The sequence below is a fragment of the Cucumis sativus genome, chromosome 3 (assembly GCF_000004075.3).
Source record: "Cucumis sativus cultivar 9930 chromosome 3, Cucumber_9930_V3, whole genome shotgun sequence".
NCBI classification, from domain to species: domain Eukaryota; kingdom Viridiplantae; phylum Streptophyta; class Magnoliopsida; order Cucurbitales; family Cucurbitaceae; genus Cucumis; species Cucumis sativus.
Window position 1 is genome coordinate 27,747,166 of NC_026657.2, and position 21,474 is coordinate 27,768,639.

General features: G+C 24.8%; 1 protein-coding gene across 1 annotated transcript; it reads left to right on the forward strand.

The window, feature by feature from the left end:
* The first annotated feature begins 806 nt into the window (after positions 1-806).
* On the forward strand, positions 807-2,616 carry LOC101205386. Its single transcript, XM_004151009.3, has 3 exons — positions 807-922; positions 1,816-2,043; positions 2,158-2,616. The coding sequence occupies exons 1-3, from the start codon at positions 869-871 to the stop codon at positions 2,302-2,304; spliced, it is 429 nt and encodes a 142-aa protein (XP_004151057.1). The 5' UTR covers positions 807-868; the 3' UTR covers positions 2,305-2,616.
* The last annotated feature ends 18,858 nt before the right edge of the window (positions 2,617-21,474 follow it).

Genomic DNA, 21,474 nt, shown 5'->3' on the forward strand with positions numbered 1-21,474 from the left:
ATCAAATAGTGCCTAAACTCAAACTATTATGAAATAGTGGGTAAGACTAAAATTTGTATGGAATGGAAATTTGTTCTGAGAATGTAAGGTTTATAAAATTAATTTTAAAATTTGAGATTTTCAAATATCAGAAACAAATTAAATTTTCTATACTTCTGGTAGTAATATTTTCATTAAAATAAATGAAATAATCATTAGACAATAGGGCATAAAGTTTTGAAAAAGAGTAAAAGAAAGTTGAATACATTTAGCTATTTTTGGTGTTTATATAAAAAATAATAATAATAATAATAAAAGCATATAAAAACGAGCGTGAATATTTAAAGGATAGGCATCATCCATCCATTCCTCAAAAGTCAATTCCAAATATGTGACACACTCTCCATAAAAATCCTTCACCCTAAATAAATAAAAACAATCATAATAAATAAATAATTTTTTCTTTTTCCAAATCAACTGTATATAGATCATTTTCTTTTCCTGTGTTTTTCCAAATTCAATTTGTTATGGAAGCGAAAATTAGAAAAGAAAAAATAAGTTTTTATTTAATGTGAGAAAAAAGGATAATGTTCCCTTTCCCATCAATACCTTACATGCCATTTAAAATAGTACATACCCACGTGACCTCCCACGTGCCCTTCCCTTATTCTTTGCATGTTTTCCTACCAACGCGTGTCCTCTCCCAATCCTTTTCTCCCTCTACTAAATTCGACACGTCCTTCCCTTTTGACAACCGACTTCCCCCATAACTACCCGCCACGTGTCCTTCCAGAATCCCCCATCTCTTTTTCTTTTTTATTTAACCCTTCAAATTAAATACACACAAAAAGGAAAAGCTGTTTGATTCAGTGAAAACGAAATTGTTAAAATGGCTGTTGCTGAAGAACCCATTCTCTCTCGTTTGGACCGGCTGGATGTGATGGTGAGTTTAGTTACTTTTATTTTCAGCTCCAATGGTTAACTCATTTTTTTCTTTTTCTTTTTTTAATATGTTCTTGGTGTGGTGTACTAGACAAGGTGGGGGAAAACGATGGGGGTTTTGCTGTTTGTTTCTCGGGGAATTGACTGGGAAAATTACAAGGGTTTGGTTGGTGAGAGATTCGTGGCTTAGCTACATGGGCTGTCTACTTCTTTTTCTTTCATTATTTTAAAATATTATGATTCGCTTTGTAATTCTGATGTTGATGTTTTATTTCTTTCTATCTATTTATCTTTCGTTTTATTTCTAAATTATGGAGTACAATGGCTTCTTCTAATTTTTGGTCGGTGTAATTTTGAAAACGTCTATTTCAATCAATCTACTTTTTAAGAGTATGTATTGTTTTAAATGAAAGTTATAGTACCAAGTGAAGGACTTGAGAATATATATTAATTTCACACTAATTAACACAAATTCCAAATTAATAATTGTGCCATTTGATTTTTTTTAGTCCAAGTTTTTACGATGTTTATATGTACTTTAATTTGACAGCAAAGCCATTGATGGGTAAGCAAGGAAGAATTATATTAGTTCAATTGAGTTGCATATTAACTATATATTTTTTAAGGTTAATGTTTGATTATTTGGTTTTATGCTTGAGATTATTATTATAATTTAATTTATACATGATTCATCTTACAATTTGACTATTTTCTCCTTTATTATAAAATTAAGCAAAAAAAAATATTAATATCATAAGGTGCATAATTTCACCGACTACAAATTTAAGTATCCTCTCGAGTAGAGGAAAATTGGAAATAATTGGGTTTATATATATATATATAAATGTTATTATGAACGAAATAATAAAGAAATATAAATGTTTGTTGTAATAGTTGAGGCGGCTGGAGGAAATTAGAGGGTGCGGTAAGTCTCCAAAAAGTTCGTGTGCATCCACTCCATCAAGTGGGACCCTAACGAGCGACTATCACACATCGTCCGTTGATCTGTCCCCAAAAAGCCTGGAGAAGCACTGTCGTCCGATCAACCACGTCGTCAAAGTCGCTGAACTCAAAGGAAGCCTCGTTGAGAGAATGGATAATCTCGAGGATAGAGTCCTCAAGGTAGAAAAAATAATTAATTATTAGAATATTGTTGATAGATTTATGCATTAATTCATTCATATTGCTATGCTGTTAATACTCTCTTCTGACATGGAGTGGAACTTTTTGAAACAGCTTTGTATACAAGTAGAGGGAGATTTAGAAAGGGAGAAGGATATGATAATGGTCGAGAAGAAGGAGAGGAAACCCAAGAGAAGCTTTAAACAACTTGTTCAACGGTGCATGACTGGGCAGGGAACAAGACGCGACTCGTGGTCTTGATCTTGACCATGTTTGTTTATTCGTTTTTCTTGTTTGTAGGACTTAATTTTCTTTTTAGTACGTAATTTCTTGAGTTGCTAAAGTTAATTATGTTTTTGTTCCTCTTAACCACTTGTACAACCTTTTAGGTCTCTTGTTGAAGATGTTTATAAAATTTTGTTGGGCAGTATATGTGGCACATCCATCATTTTCTTTTTTTCACTTTTGAGATGTGGATGAAGATGAAAAAGCTGCTTTAATTTGAGGGAGGACTGGTATTGTGAGTTTCCTTACATTGAATGACTTTTTAATCAACTGTTGATATTTCTTTTTTCTTTAAGGAGTATAAAATATAATTTGTAACAACTGATTTTTTTCTTGATTTTGTTCCATGAATTTAATATAATCGAGTGGTTGGTGACTAATCAACACAGTTTTTTAGGGAGTTACAATGTTAGACAAGAATATAAACAACATATCTGGTTGTCTGAAGTGGTTGGTTAAAGTAATATATGGCTACGAAGGTTAATTAATTAATAATTGATTTATTACCATTTTTCGCATTCTGTTTAATGATTTATTAATCTTGTTTTTAAAAATTTTGAATTACTTTTTGTCAATTAAAAGTTCTATATATTAGTTAATATTTGATTTCATACTAATTTTTTATCATTGAAGAATTCTTTTAACATTGAATTTTGCAACTTTACGTGTTGTAAAGAGTGATGATCTAAAAAATTTATTAAAGATTCATCTTTTTGTTAAATTAAACAAAAATAGGCGGTTGATTTTTGTTTTTTCTTTTTACAAATTCATTAGGTTTTCTTTTTCTTTTTACGTATTCATTAGGTTTTTTTTTTCTGCTTACATATTGATCATTAGGTTGTTTAAATAAAAAAATTGTAGGATATATGTTTGTTAATTAAAAATTTCTGTCATAACATCTTAAATAAAAAATAAGCTTTTATTTTTAACATTGAATAGGTTGCACGTGATTTTATCATAAAACTTCATTTTAATAAAATAGAATTAACAGTTTTAATATTTATTGAAGTGTGGTTTAATGAAATAATCACGGAGTATAGTGGAATAATCAGTGAAAAATTAAAAAGGTAGTTCGAATTTGAATGATTTGATAATAATATTTTGTTAAAACTTTATTGAAATTAAAATTTCATAAATTATTAATTTATAAATAGACAATTTGGTGGTTTCAAGACCACCCTCTATTTTCGAATTCTACTGTCCGATCTGATTTTAATCTGTCTTTTTAAGTTCCTTCTTCTTTCTTCTTTCTTCTTTCTTCTTTCTTCTTCTTTTTTTCTGGTTTGTTGTTCTAGCTGGAAAGGAAGTGAATGGTTTTGAAAAAGTAGGTAAAGTTTGATGAGATTTTAAAGGAACTGTTGGCTATTGTATTCGTAAAAATTGAAATTTGATTTAGATAAATTTTACAAACTTAGAATGATTCTTAAAGTTCAAAAGTTTATTACATCTACTACTAAAAAACTTGTGGGGTCAATGCTTTGATACATCAAATGTGGTGAAAATTGTAGTTCCCAACTCCCAAAAAGAAAAGATTTCTTAATTGCTAAGACATGCTATTAAACAAATTATCTTTTAAACATCAGGATTGATTTTGTAGTTCTTTTAAAGAGGATCGATTGATTTTGTAGTTCTTTTAAAGAGGATTGATTTTGGAACTTCAGATGCATACACTTTTGGAAGCAAAAAAAAAAAAAAGAAAGAAAAGAAATGAATTTGTAACCCTAAACTTTATACAATAAAGCTCCAAACATGTGTGACTGTAGTGTCATGTAATTTGGTCCATTATAGTTCGTGTGTATAAAGCTCCAAACATGTGTGACTGTAGTGTCATGTAATTTGGTCCATTATAGTTCGTGTAATTGTTAATAATTTTTCGTTATAAAATTTGTTGTATTGAATAGGACTTTGTTTTCTCATCTCATAATTTATAAGAACACAAGTAAAGAGAATAGTTTAGTTTTGTTGTGAAACAAAATGAATGGAAAAAGAAAAAGAAGGTAATTGTGTGGGATAGTGTTTTCTTCCCTCCAAAGGCAAAGGTTTTTGAAAAAGACACTAAAAACGGCACTTCCCGGGCTCCCTGAAATGACCTGAATTTAGAGTCGTAAAAAATAAATAAATAAATAAAAAGAAGAAGAAAAGAAGGTGCATTGGTTGGAGGATGCACCAAATTAAACAAAATCCATGTGGAAAGAGGAAAGAGGATGATCCCTACAGTTGGAGGGGATGGGGCCATTTTATTGGACAATCATTGTGGTGATGGGACAATGATTGAGGATACTTACCCCTTACTTTGGCCTCCTTTTTTTTTTATCTCTTCCTGGGTCCTTTCTTTGGTTTTGTTCATTAAATGGGAGCAACCATTTTGGATCTTTGGGCCTTCCTTTGTTTCTCTCTCTCTCTTTCCAAACTTATTGTCATATTTTCTAAATCTCTTCAACTAGTTTATCTCTCATATAGAATTAACAAGTTTTTAATTTAAATCTCTCACCTCCATTTTCTACTAAATACTCATTCTAGTTTGTGAGAAGATCTTTCCATTACAAACCTATTTAAAAAATATTGAATATATCATTCTCAAATTCAAATCTTTTAAAGTTGTTTGATTCTAAGAAATGTTGAACACGATGTCAACTTGTTAGATACAAAATTGAATATTTAGTGATCAATTAGATATCATTGAATGTCAAGTCATAAATAAATTAATAATCTTTTATTTTCAACCTAATAATATTATTCTATAACTACACTTACCATCTATAAATATATTCTATATGCATTTTCGATCTTTTATTAAAATTGGGGTTTGATATTTTAATCTTTTACCAAATATAGGGGTTTACATACTAAATTTTATACAACCCCAATAGTTCCTAGATATATTATTATTTTTTTAAAATGTAACAATTACAAACAAATTAATTAGTCAAACAACTCATAAATTTAGGGTAAATTTTCATAAATATAACAAATTGACATAATATTTACTACTAGAGTAATAAAATTAAAAAGTCTAGCCCACGAAACTAAGCATTTTTTTTCAAGAATTTTATATTTGCTCTTTCTTTTCGTCAACTTTTTTCTCTTCCTCTTATGCGTTTTTTTTTTCATTGTCTTTTTATCTTTTTCAACCGTCGTCTTTTTCAAATTGTTATTTGGTTCAAGATTTGGGTGTTCTAAAATATATTGAAAAAAAAAATCATTTAGATTTGGCTCAAAACTTCAACGATCGTATAGAAAATAATAGTCATTTTCTAAACCATCGTTTCTCAAATATATTACGTGCTGAATAGAACAAATGGTCTTTAACTAAGATAGCCTAAAATGGTATACTATATTACAAGATTAACTCAAATTTCTTAAATTTTTCAGCAATGTCCTAAATTGTCTAATATTTTACACAAATATAAGGCTTAAATGACCAATATAACCATCTTTATTATTAATAATAATAAATTTTTTTTTAAAGAAAAATAAGAAGGTGGACCATGATTAATATTTATATTTATTAGATATCTTATGGAAGTGATTAATTTTGTTATAGTAATATTATAACAAGTATTTTTCCTTAATTATTTTTATTTTGGTGATTTTTTTCAAAAAAATATTTCCTTTCGATCTCGCTCTCACTTTAATAATAATTAGATGTTTGAATGGAGTTTGGTGATGAAAATGAAATAATTTTCACAGTTATGATAAATTAATTCCAATAATATTTCATATTTGATTATATTTTGTATTATATTTCATTAAAAAGTATACTCAAATAATTTTCATAATAATAACACATTTATATAAGAAATTAATTAACATCACAATATATTGAAAGTATCTTTAATAAGGAAATAATTTAAAATTTATTACGAATATAATATATAAATATTAAAAGGTTATTATTATCCAAATTTTATATGAAATTCTATTTTAGAAAATAATTTCAAATAAAAAGTTAAACCGAGTAAAATATCATTTTTTTTCACGTGTGTGACAAATTAATCACGATTGTGTTTTTGTTATTTCACATTGTGGGCTTGTAAACCTTTTCTTTTTCTAAAATTGATCTATATGGTTTGAATATTTTCGCATTTTGTTCTATTTTTTTTATAAAAAAAAACTCTAAATTTAATATAAGGTATAGAAAATTTAAGAATACATCCGTTAATGTTATTGGACGAGATATGCACAAATATCCAAATATAATATTTATCACATATAAATATATGATTAATTAAGAATAGGAAGAAAAAAAAAGTCATATATGTAAAGTCCACATCCTTTGGATAGCTTTACACCAAGGGAGCTAATCTTATGAATGACTTGGGCATTCATATTTATTCTCATTTCATGGAATGATTAGGGCTAGGGGCCCTCCCAATCACAAAAATTTGGGACTTCTAATGTTTTGGGTTTATTATAATTTTAATCATTTTCATTTTTAATTTCTAAAGTTTAGTGATCATTAAAACCCAAAAGCTTAAAATAGAATGATATGATTCATAAAATTGACCAACTACATCTTAGCATAGACTAGTATAATTATTCCTTGGGATTGGATTTTTCTTTAAAAGGAAATATATATATATATATATATATATATATATATATATGATAAATAAAATTTTAATTTTCAATTTAAAAAATTGACCCTAAACTGTCTTGTATAATTTTTACCCTAATTTTTTTAATTATAATTTAAATGTCCCTTTATGTATTTCTTTTTTACAAAAAATATATATATATATATATATATATATGTCTCAAAGTTGATGATACAATGCTATAAAAATATACAACAATATAAGATATTCAAATAATAATAATAATAGAAAAATAAGTTTCACACAATCAAGAAAGGATATATATATAATCTCTAAACATTTTAAATCTTATATATATTTGTTTATCTATTTATTTATTGTAGGTTTAAGTCCCTCGAATTTAAAAATATGTAAGAGAGTTGAATTTACAATTTTGTGCTTAACAGTTTTTTTGTTAATTCTAAGTTTTGAAATTTTAACTAATTTATTAGATATAATTGAAATTTGTGTTTAATGAACTTCATATTCTTCAATTTGGGTATTCAATATATACATTAGTTTGGAAAGATACTATTAAACACCTAATTGAAAGTTTACAAACTTATAAATACTTACTTTTAGGGAAAAAAAAATCAAAATTTGAACATACGCTTCTACTAATATTCGATCCCCTTCAAGTGATTCTTGGGAATTTGTCTAAAAACTATGCAAGTAGAAACAAATTATGTTGAAATTACACGTGTTGATTTTTTGGTATAGTCTTCACTTTTATAAGTAATTCAAGAAAAGTAAAAATGATATTGTTACTAGGGAAATGTAAAGAAATGTCTAAGTCATTTGATGTCGAATTTGGATTTTAAACCATATTCTAAGTGCTAGTATGAAATATATTGATGTAAATTGATTTTTTTTCAAGAATTTAAAGTTAGAATATATTAATAAAATATAGGGAAGATTATAATTTTTTTAGTTTAGACATATATAGATGGCAAGTCTAGAAAACAAATTACAACGTTTTAAAATAAATCATAATGAAAAAATCATTTAGGTGTATAGTTAGTTTGATTTTTGTTTTAGGGTTTTATGTTGAGTAGTGCAAATGATATAAATATATATTATGTAAATCTTGGTTACATTGATTGAATTGCTTTTTTGTCTGTCTACCTTTTCCCCACTCTTTTAATTGTCTTAAAAGCCCTCTACCCCGATGGTACATTTATGAACCACACTGTGTTGCCCACCAAATACTCTTCCCAAAAGTCTTCACAACAGTGCTGCCTAAAATCTATTTTTACAAACTTACAAATTATTTTCATACAAAATTTAATCCTCACTTTCTTTTTATATCTATATTTTAATTTAGATTTAAAAATTACTCCAAGCTACTAAAAGTAATTGAATTACTTTTGATATTGTATTTACCTAAAACTTTGAATTTTATCCAAAATTACCTGTTATTGTTTTGGTTTGATCAATCACGTTTTTCTTTATGTCTAAAAGTGTAACACAAATCCAAACTTAAACGATAAGAGGTAATTTTTAGTCATTTTGTTTTAAATGATTTTTAAACTTTTGTATGTTTTTAAAAAATTCTAAAATATTTTTAAAATTAAATACTATGGTTTTCTGGTTTGGGATAAAAACGGTCAATAATTTATTTTTTTTTAAAGAAAACTATTAAATATAATTTTAAAATTTCAAGGACTAAAATTATCCTCCAACACAAAAGATACATCCGAGTTAGATGTAATTTATTTCACACGAATTTGAAATATTTATATTAATTTTCTAAAATCAGAAAACGTCTTTGTATATTTTTGTATTTTCTCTTTATATACATATATTAAAAAAGCAAAACGAGTTTAGCTTAGTGGTAATTTACATTACTATCTATCTATCTTAAAGGTGGAAGTTTTAAATCCTCCAAACTTTCAAAATTATGGTATCAAACTAAAAAAATATGAATCCATCCGATGTAGATCAGTCATAAAAAAAATTATAATAATAAAACTCATATCATTATATTTTATAAACTTATCACTAATTATTTGTCTAATTTTTCAAAAAAAAAATAATGAACAAGTAGTTAATAGGGTTGTGTATGAATTTGGAGGTAAAAGTATATATACCATTTAAAAGCAGTCATGTTCATATATCAATACTACTTTTTATGTGATTTATTATTTAGTTTGATCTATGAATTTTCACAAGGTTATACTTTGTATCAAATATATAAAACATATATACAACATAAAATTTAAATTTAGAGTTTAATTAGATCTATAATTTAATTTGTATATAACAAATTAATATAACCACTTTCTTTATATGATTTTTTATGGATTTTTTTTTAATTTAACAAGCTATTTACACTCGGAATAAAAGAAACTTTTTTACTCTTTGATTTTTTTTGTATGAAGCGTAAATATTTTGATAAATATTTTATTTTTGATAATTTCTTATTTTAATATTTACTAGACACAATTCGAACAACGTAATTTTAAAAATTCAAATACTTATAAAACAGTGTCCAAAGTTTAAAATCTAAAATATAGGCATAAACTTAATACTTAATTATTCAAGGACTGAACTAATAATTTAAGCATATTGTTATTGTGTTAGATGCATTTGTTTAATTTGCACATAACTAATTTGTTGGTTTGTTCTATTGTGATGTGAAATTGATTTTGTCCTAATTTATAGTGACAACAACAATATTATTAAATCCATACTTCTGAAGATAACATTATTAAATTAATTTACAATGTCATGTGCTTATGATTGGATAACATTTCTTGAATTTATATGAAATGAACACTTTTTTTTCATCCAAACCTAATTTATTATACACATGTACATGTATATATATATATATATAAATATAACATTAGATTACTTAAATTATATACCCATATCTTTTTTTGGAAAGGATTATATACCCATATCAATCATTTGGTTTTAAATTAAAAGACTTCTAAAGCTTGTATTCATATTTATTCATAAGACATGAGTTATTTTAAGTGGTTGTCAAACACTCTAATTTTTTTTTTTAATTCTAAAACAATTTATTTTTTAAATTCAAACACAATTTTAGTTGTATAAATTATCCTAATTGCGATAGAAATAATTTGATCCGTTATTTAACTAAAATATTTAAGAATTATCTTGAACGAAAATGATATATTATTTAGCATGATTTTTACTATATACTCGTATGAATTTAATGGAATTCATTGATCACAGATTCATGTAAACTTCGTAAATAATTAATTAATTGACCTAATTTAATTTTTAAAAGTCCAAAACATAATTCATGCAAGTGGTTTATATAAAAGTGTTTTTTTTTTCCTTCATGCTTGAACCATACCTTTGTGATTTGTCCTTATTCCATAATTAATATGCTATACACACACAAAAAAGAAAAGAAAAAAAGAAAAAGAGCATCCCATTGGGTATTTTTATTATGACAGAAAAAAAGAAGAAAGAAATAAATAAAGAAGGGAATAAATTAAAGCCTTTTTTTTAATTGGAAATCTGACTCTACAAGGCATCATCAAAACATAAAAACAATTCTTTATTTTCTTTGAATTTATTTATTTATTACAAAGGACAGCAAAAATAGTATACAATAATAGAAAAGACACCAATTCAAACACAACCATCCATATCTTATGCTTTTAATGTATAATGGGGAAAAATGCATTAAGAGGGTATTTTACATGCTTAACTAATTTGAGATAGAAACCAAATTAAAAGAAAAATGCATATTTTATAAAATATTTCTTCAAAAGATTTGATAGATTGGTTTTTGAAATTATTCCATTATGTTAACATATGGACAATAAAAATTTATTTAAGATAAGAAGTGAATATGTCAATTGGATGATGTTGGATCCGTATTAATGAAATGGGTTCCATCAACTTTCTTTTTCCTTTTTCTTTTTTTTATAGCAAGAAGTTATATCAATTTGGATTACACTTTATAATTTCTATAATTTTTATATTTTATTAAATTGTTCCATCATAAACTTCGTTTAACAAATTTTAATTTTTTAATTTATTTTTCAGAATAGTTTACTAATTTTTTTTTATGTTGGTGGTGAGAAAATGATGAACAAAGATGTGGGTGATGTCCTTAGTGTACTCCAGTAGTAGCCATTGAGCCCCTCAACCTTATTTCCTCTCTCTATATATATAACTAACATATCATTAAATTAATCTTTCAATTACCTTTGCCAATCTTAGATTCAAATTCCACTCTTAACATTAATTTTACTAAATTGTAAAGTGCTGGTCAACAAAATTTATGATTCTAGGATCACTCCATATTAGATTATGTTTTTTGTTTTACTTTTTTTGTAAAAAATAATTTTAAAATATGGATCTATAAGAAAATGTTTCTGTTTTTCATATTTTCTAAGTCTATAAGAAGAGTTACAGTGCATGTGATGGGAGTATTTGGGTCGAGGGTATGTGATTGTGTGAATTTAAGTTAAAAAAATTGATCAAAGTGTTTGGAGGCCCAAATTTATATGCCATAAATATTTTATATTAATGTCCACCAACTCGGTAATAAGAATGCAATTACCCTTTATCACCAACCATTTTTGTTAGCGATGAGCTCTAGCCCATGCATCCGACCACCACTATCGGACGCCCAACCATAGAGACCTTTCTGTTACCAACCCCAGGACCAGAATTATATTTTAAATTATTACTTCATAATTTCCATACAAAAATAATCCTAAACTAAATTTATTTTTTAAAGAAAAAATGTCACAACTAAATGCAACATTCAACGTGTAAACCTATCCAACTCAATCCTTCAAACACAAACTTCTTAATTTAGATAAAACAACACTCTACAACTCTAAATATAGAGTTAATAAGAACTTCACGTACATATGTACGTGTATGATTTAGATATATGAACGTTAATAACGTAACTCAACTCAACACCCCAAACAAACTTCTATACTATTACTGAAGTTTGTGATGATTTTATATATGCTTAACAAATACAATTTCACATATCAAGTAGACACACACAAGATTGTTTCATAGTATTTATTCTACATTAAACATTAACCACGTTACAATCAACAAATGTATTTTTGTTATATTTGAAAGGATTAAAATAAACAATATGTCGATCAAAATAGAGAATTGATTTTTAATTAATTAATTAATTTTTATAGGTGAGCTTTATTGATGGCCTATTTGATTCTTCTTTTTATAAAACATGTTATTGTAAAAACTTTGATCAAAATTACTAACCATATAAAAACTTTACTTGATTTTTCAAAACAATAAATAACAAAACAAAAAAAAATATATATAGATGGTATGGACGTTTATAAGTTTATTTTTTAAAAAGTAAAATTAAAATTCAAATGCCAAATGGAAGTTAAGTGATTTTTATTTTTCAATCAAGTTTAATAAGTGACGAAATCAACAAAAAAAAAAATCAATTTCTTTTTTATGTTCTTAGTATTTACTTTTTGTGGACATGTATTTCAATGAATTAGGAAAGGCTGAAAAAAATATATAGTTCTGTGTTAATTCTTTTAGCACTTTTAGAATTTAAATATAGTTATATATTTTTATCCTTAGACAACGATCCTAACACCAACTTGTCCCAATTGTTTTTTATGCATCTCCTAAATATTGTTAAGGATATTTTAAAAAATCATTCAGATGTTGAGTTTGCAAATAAACCATGATTTTTATATTTATACGAACAAAATTATTTTATGTTTTGTTTATTGTGAGTGAAAGATTATTTAAATTCTTAATTGGTAGTTTAGGTTGGATAACAATTTTAAAAATAATAAATAAGGTATTTTAAAGAAAATATAAGTATAATAAAATCTATTAGTTAATATATATATAAATATTTTAGATCTAATTAATATATTTAGCATTATCTTTATGTTTTATTTCAGTTAAACTGATGAGCAGGATAATGTGTGGTTTGTGTTTAATTTGAATGGATTAGTTTTTTTGTTGGAATATATAAATAAGATTATATTTGGGTCGAAATAAATATTGTTTTGGATTAGGTGAATGGGCACTTACCTAATTGCATTTATTGTGCTAATTAATTTATTGTATACTCAGAGAGATGCTGATGTTCTTCCATTTTTTTATAAATATTGTTGTTGCATTCTTGGCCAATTTAAATTTTTATACATACAATTTTAAATTCAATATTTTGGAAATATTAAATTTTTAAAATCAAATCATAAAATAAATATTTATTATTATATATATAATCTAAACCTAATGAAAGATAAATGTGAAAAATTATGTACTCATATCATATAATAAAATATTACTAACAACTAACCAAACCTTGAGTAACGTAAATCAATATGAAAATTTATGTATTTATATGATATAATAAAATATTATTAAGAATTAACCGAAGTTTATGAAACGTACAATTAAAAAATTAATTTAAATAGTTATTATTAAATATATATAATAATACAAAAAGAAGAAACCAGCAGTGGGACCAAATAAATACAATATATGTATTTTTCCCCAAAATCTATAGTAAACTAAAACTGAGCAAAAATAATATTTTAGGTTTATTTTCTTAATAAAAAAATACTTTAAACCACAAAATTTTTAAAGATATTATATAAATATATATATCTATCTAGTAGACAATATATATTTTGTTACATTTTCGTATATCTGAAAATAGTCTCCAATTATATATATATATATATATATATATATATATATAAAAAGTAAAGAAACCCGTTTTTATGTAATTTATTTTTTTTCTTTTTTATAGAAATTAATAGTAAGTTTTTTAACGGATTAATAACTAAAATATTGTTATTTATAAAAGTATTTACCAAAATATCCGTTTCAAAACTATTTATCAAAATGTAACAATTTGTTTTCACGAGCTGAGTCCAGTGTTTTTTTTTTTTTTTATGTAGCTTTTCATATAAATTTTATTGTTTCTTTTCTTTTTTAATTATTGGTATACATTTTTATCTACATTTCCATTGCTTTTTCTTCTTCTTCTTTTAATAAATTTTGTCTTCCTTCTTAAATTTTTTCATATAGTTTTTAAGTTAATTTTTTCTTAACAAACACGAGATAGTGTTAGTATTACTTTTAAATTTTCATTAAAATGTTTGGAATTTTCTAAACAAAATTAAAATTTTATTTTAAAAAATACCAAATTTCAAGAATGTTTTTTGTATAATTAAAAATAAACACACATGCATAATAATGTTAACAGACATTTTCTCTTAAAATTCAAAAATTCAAGAGTAGAGTACTGATATAACTTGACAAAATAAATAGCTCATAAATAAATACAACAAATAATAATGTTAATAGCTCATAAATAAATACAACAAATAATAATGTTAATAATTCTTATAGAATTTTGTTAAAATCTTTTGGTATATTCTAAACAAAAGTAATTTTTTTTATAAAAATAAATAAACAAATACAATAAATAAGGTGTCGTGTGTATGTGTATGAGTTAGTTCAAAATAAATAAATTATAAATATTTAACTTAACGATATAAGTTATATAGAAGTATAAAATTGTTAGTAGGTATGTTTATTCGACCGAAAATAATTAAGTGTAGTAGATTTTTTTCATTAAAAGTGTATAGTATTATTTATTTATTTGTTAAATTTGACTGGAACCATTGTTTCGTAGAAATATTGTTAATTTGTTTATAAGGTTTATTCTTTCTATTAAGAATTTGTATTTAGTATTGTTCATTTTTCTTTTAGTTTTTTTTAAGAGGAAAGAATGTGATTATTTTTTTTATTATTATTTGATCAATTTAATAAATCAACTCAAATAAAATTATAATATTGAAATTAATAAAGGATAAATGTAAATTAAATTTATTTTACAATTTTTTTTGGAGTTTCAAACCTCCCATTACATGAAGAATATGTGAATCAATAATATATTTAATAACTTTTATTTATATATATATATATATATTAATTACTAACAAATTTATTATATGTTTTTTGGAATCTTATTCACCTAACGTTTGTTTCAGCAAAATTATTACAATTATCTTAGATAAATTAGTAAATGTTAATTTCAAATAACTAAACAGATTCAATATAGCATTTCACAAAAATTAAAATCATCAGCCTAAGATTAAAATAAAATATGACTATACTTGGTTTATTTGTTGTATAGAGATTAAAATTTAATGTTTAAAAAGTACATATACTAACACTTAGTAAGATCTAATATTTCAAAGTAAAAGAAATCAAGAGAAAAATTACTGTAAATAAATCTATTTATTTAGTTAGTTTTATTATTATTTTTTGTAAGTTGAAAACTATAATTACAATGACATTAGTGAAATATAATAGATAATCTCCAGTGATAACGGTAGTTAGAAAGACAAACTTATAATTTCTAATTTTGACTATTTACAAGATTAAAAAACTATACATCCAATTTTATTATTTTTTAAGTTTTACCGTGTCAAATTTTCAAATACATCAAGAATTGTATTTTGTTCATTTTTAAACGAAAAAGAGTTGAAGACCGGATAGGTAGTGCAAAGAAGAATACACATATCATACATATAATCATCAAACATTTTACGCAACGAAAAAAATAATTTTTAGAACAAAATACTAATACAATTAATTCAGTTGATAAAAAAACTTACAAATTGAATGGCGGTTCTACTATTGTCTTTTAATTTGTTTTTTCGGTTGTCAATCCAAAACAACTATACTACACAAAAAATAGATAAGATGAGAATATAATAGTTTTTGTTATATATATAGGACAAAAAACAAGAAAATAGACTTGTTCGTCCTTTTTCTTGGAATGGCCACAAAATCTACATATATAAAATAAAAATCTAGTCAAAATATATGTAAATAATTTAGAAAAAATGAATTTATAGAAAATAAATATAGCCTAGAGATTTTTCACGGAAAAAGGAGGGATTTTCCACATTTTCAAGTTTAAAATCTTACTTTTGTTTAGAATACCAAAAGATTTTAACAAAATTCTATAACAATTATTAACATTATTATTTGTTGTATTTATTTATGAAGTATTTATTTTGTCAAGAATACTCTACTCTTCAAATTTTGAATTGAAAATATTTATTAACATTGTTATTTGTATCTTTTTTAATTATACAAAAAATACACTCTTCAAATTTGATATTTTTTAAAAGGAAATTTTAATTTTGTTTAGAGCATCCCAACAGGTTTTAATGAAGCAAATATGCATGGAGAATTTTTAACATCATTTATCACATATCTTTACCTCTTTTAAGAAATTAGATAACTAAAATCGAGCCTTGCAGGGAGAATCTTGCTATATATATTTTTTTGCTAAAATAAATAAATAGTATATAAGTACCTCTAATGTCTTTTTTTTTTTTTTTCATATTCAATATTTGATTTTTTTACTATTTTTCTTTTTTTATAACATTATTGAATTTTTAGATCGAGTTATTGTATAGACTACTTTAAATTTTTGTTGTCTACAAAAAAAATATATTTTATATATTAAGTAAATTGTTATATAAATGTTATAATTTTAAGCAATAAATATCCAGAGATTAAAAAAAAACCATATTTAAATCTTAATAAATAACATTAGAATATAAAAAGAAGTGATAAGAGAGTTAAATTTAACAAAGTTGTGTATGATTACTTCTATGATAATATAGTTTAATTTGTGGAGTAATATTATAAATATATAATTTAAAAAGAAGTAGAATCGTCTAAAAATACCCAAAGTCTATGAAAAGAATTTAAAATTCGTTTTTGAAGTATATCAATGATAAACTAGATAGCTAAAGAAGTTCATCATGACCAATTGGATTTATAATGTATTTACAATTTTTGAAAAATATTAGTATGCAATTAGTTATTAATCTTAAAAGTGTACTATATATTACCATTGTTGTTTAAGAAATTGTAAATTTAAGGTATCAATTTCCATAAAATAAAGCAAGATTTCATTCAAGTATCCTTTTGTCTTTGTCGTTTTATTTCTCTTTTAACCTATATAAGATATATTTAAACGAATAACCAAATCAAACCAAGCAAATATGTATTACAAGAGAAGGATTCAAACTGATAGACCCAATGGATCGAAATCAATTTGGTTTGTGTAATTGTTGACAACTTCCCCTTCTCACATTTGTTTTTGGAAAAAAAAACAGTTCTTTTTATAATTTCAAATTAATATTGAGAAGAATGTTTGATATTTTTATTGGTTGGCTTAGACATTTTTCTAAACAACAAGCTATCGAACCACCAATGTACATCCACCATTTCGATATATATGACCATAGATAGTTAGAAATTGAAACAACTTAAATGTCAACGAAAAAATTCACCTTTTACCTTAAACTTTGACATTTTGCACTATTTTTTTTTTTGCCTAATAAGTTTTAAAATAATTCATTTTAAGATAAATTAAATTGAGGTGTTTGACCTTGTTTAAAATAATTTTTAGAAAAGTGGAAGTATGAAATAAATCATTTTAGAGAAAACATATGCAACTAAATTTTATAATAAATGTGAAAAAGAGATAAGTTAAATGCCTTTTAGCTATATAATAAGTATTTAAATATTCGTTTAACTAGAGCATATAAACTATAAGAACAAGGAATATTATTGAGATTTTCAAACGGTAACTTGTCATACTAAAAATTACATTGAATAGTTATAACATACTAAAAATTAAATTCAGACTCCTCTAAAGTGTTCCTAAATCTATTCAAACATTGATTCAGGTTCCCCTGAATTCCATAAATAATCTTCAACTCTTGAGAAGAGATCTCATCGACATGCTACCAAGACCAGCACGGACTCCCCTGACTTTTAGAATTGATCCCTTCAATCTATTCCTCATCAAGCAAGGTCTTCTTTCAATTATATCATCTTCTTATTAGGTTGTTCAATCAACCTGTAATCTATGGTGAATATATTAGAAATAAATATACACGAAGTCCTATACTTTTTCCATCTTTCTCCGCTAGTTTTCCACTACCATCCTCACGACAGTACTTTTTGTTTTTCGCTATATATATATATATATATGGACGACAATATATATATTTTAGAAACATGATCTTTTCTCCATAGAATAAGAAACCAAAATAAGAATTTTGTTTATTTGAAAAAGATTGAAATCTATTTGTCAAAATATTTTAACAAAATGTTTATTTGGGGTTTAACGAATAATCTCTTTCAAATATCTATTTTTTTATATTCCTTTTAACTATCTATTTTTCACTCCGTCGTTCTTTTTGTTTTGCTTTGTTTTTCATATTTTTCAATGCGTTCATATACATTTAAATATAGGAATTTGCAAATATTCATTTATCGGCCAAATCTACTTTTTTCTAACATCTATCATGAGGATATCAACGAAGCATGTTCGGTTTGTGAAATAAAGATGAATTAAGAACGTAATCAAATTGTACATTTTTTTGTCCAATTGATATTATATTGTCTCGAAAAAAATATTTATCTTATTTATATTTTGTTGTTGGAAATCAAATATTTCTTTTATGGTAATTTGACTTAAGTATAAACATTTGTTAGGATATGACAAATTAAACAAAATTGTACGTATAAATATTTATAAAGAGGTCAAACTAAATATGCAAGTGTTTTAAACTCGTTTTACAAAAAAAATATTTTTTTTAAAAGATTAAAAAAATATTTTTTCTAGACAATCCATTCACCCTTAATTTAGTTCATTTAAATTTTAAATTTGGAAATTTTTGAAAAAACATTTAAATCTTTTACAACTAACAGAATTCATTAAGATATTTTTTTTTTTTTGTTATTCTTGAATGGAATTGATTGTCGAGATTTAAATAAAAATTTAATTTACTAGGGATGGAAAATTAGTAGGTAAGGAACATCTTTCTCAAATCTTAATCTAATGTCTACGAGAATTTAACTTGCAATCATATGAGATCCATTTGGAAAATAAGACACTTGTGCAATAGAAATTGGTTTAGGATTTGTGATTTTGAGGAACATTTCAAAAGATTGGGTAGGATATTCTGCATAAAATTTTGGAAAAGATTACATAAGATTTGAAACATAATGTAAATGTACAATCTCAATGTTATCTTAAGTGAGATTTCATATTGAAAAAAACTAGAAAATGGATGTAAGATGGAAAATTTTAAAGTTTTATATTAGCGAATTTCTTATATAGAAGATTTGGTATTAATCTATGGAATACAATAACTACATATGCAATCAAAATCAATACGAGGAAGAATTTTTCAAAAAAGTATGAAGAAAAGTTCAGCAAATATTGATATGTTGTGAATTACGACCTAGACTAGAAAGCTCCTAAAATGGCTATAATTCATTTGGCAGCATGTGCTCGTATCCACGTGTATCAAATCTCAATAGTCAGTATCGACTATAAAGAATCAAGAAAAACTATTTCAATGAATTTTCTCAAAAATGATGGTAATGTAAAATATGTAAAATTTGAAATGTACTTACTCTAATTTAAACCCGTAAACGTTGAATTTCATTAATTTAAAATTTCACCATTTCTCACAACTTCTCATTCATTTTCTTGAGTGATATCCATAAATATGGTAAAGGAATCCCACCTTTAGATCTACTACTAAATAAAAGGCAATAAAACATATGACATTAGCCAAATTTAGCAAAAGGGTAGGAACTAAATTGTGGATTATATTTCTTTATAAAAAAACTCATATATTGTTGCACAATAAATTTAATAATCATACATTTTTCACTATAAATATTAAATTAAATTATTACAAATTTGAAGTATGGGATGGACAATTTTTTAGGAGGACTAATTAAATTATTGGTACAAAAAGGATATATCCGTTACCATTCAAAATCGAAAAATTAAATTGTGAATAATTTTAAAGCTAAGGAAATAAAAATAATTCTTAACCAAGTAAGGATTTTAGCAATTTTTTCCTAGCATAATTCTTTTACGGATATTTGTTGTTTTGTGATGAAATTAAAAGTATATAGTTAAGATGCTTAAATTTAATTTGAAGAAATTATAAGTTTAGAAATAAAGTGATTAAGTTAAAAAGTATTTATTTTATATTAATATGTATATATTTAAAAAAATCCCCAAGTTGAGAAGATATTATTATGGACTTTAAATTGAAGATCTTATATTCCAATCGAACTATATTTAGAATTGTATTGACTTCTTTTCTTAAAATATTAAAGAATAAATGGATGTGGATATATATACACATTCTCTTAAGCAAAAAGCCACATCATATCATTAATGTATGTCGAGAAAAATTCATTTCTAAGTTTCCTTATATCATTCTTGCATATAAGAAAATTTAACACAAAATAATCCCTTTTTAAGTTAAATACTATTTTATACTCTTCCATTATGTAGAATAATTTACGCTGACGTGCTATTACAATTTAAACTAAAATAATTTACACTTCAAACCCAAACTATTAACTAATATCTTAAGATTATAATAACTAATTCTTTGTTCTAATCATCACTTAATTAGTTAAAATATAGGTTATATTTGTATAAATGTAACAAAACTAAAAAGCCCATGAATCTAGTAAAATATTTTCATAAATTTTAGATTTGTCTTTGATATTGTAATTTATTTATATTCTATATTCTATTTATTCATATTAATTCTTTCTTTCAACTCCTTTTTCAGTATATCAAGATCGTTTAAATATCATTATGATCTAAACGATTGTTTACTTAGTCAATACGATCGTTTAACATGGTGAATAGGATAATTTAGATTTGAAGTCATTTTTTCATATTTTAAAAAGAGTTAGAACAATTGTGGTCGTAACATGATCGCTTAAAAGAAGAATTACATGCGGACATTTGTTGACTAAGACACTTTTTTATATATTTTATTGTTTTATACGAAATATTTTAAAATAAATCCAATAAAAAAAAAGGTAAAACAACAAGAATAGTAGGAGGGTTTTTTAAGGGAAAAAAAGTTATTTTTGAAAAGAAAACAAAAGAGTTGATAAGAGGGCAATTGAAGAAAAAAAAAAGTAAAAAAGAAGGCAAATTAAGGAAAATAAAAAAGAATATATACCAAAAATGAAAAAAAAGGGAGAAAAATCGAATTATAGGAAATATAAGGGCAGAATATTTGATTAAAAGAAGGCATAAGGAGTTGATTGCAAAGGATTCGTAGTGACTTTTATTTATTAAAAAAAAAAAAAAGAAGAAAGTCGGAAAGAGACTTTTCCCTTTTTCTTTTATTACAAAAACTGAAAATTCGGAGGCTCTGTTCTCTACGACTTTTCACCTCCTCGATTTGACCCCCCATTTAACTATAATTGACCAAATGACCACACTCCATTGGCGGACTCCAACCCTCCCTTTCCATTCCACTTTATCACTCTCCTTCAGTTCCGCACCACTGTCTACCTCCCCTCCCAGTCAACATCTTCCTCTTCACTACCCCTATCCCCCACCCTACTTTCACTTCCTCAACCGGTCATCCCCCTCTCTCTTCATTTGCATTTCATTTCCTGTGAATTTCAATGTCATTTCACCCCTTTTCTTTACAACTCCCAACATTAAATT

What these genes read in the sequence shown, in the direction of transcription:
- LOC101205386 (XM_004151009.3), top strand. Translation starts at nt 869, where the DNA reads ATGGCTGTTGCTGAAGAACCCATTCTCTCTCGTTTGGACCGGCTGGAT. An exon ending in TGGACCGGCTGGATGTGATG is followed by an intron (nt 923 to 1,815) that starts GTGAGTTTAGTT and finishes TTGTTGTAATAG; the next exon opens with TTGAGGCGGCTGGAGGAAAT. An exon ending in TCGAGGATAGAGTCCTCAAG is followed by an intron (nt 2,044 to 2,157) that starts GTAGAAAAAATA and finishes TTTTTGAAACAG; the next exon opens with CTTTGTATACAAGTAGAGGG.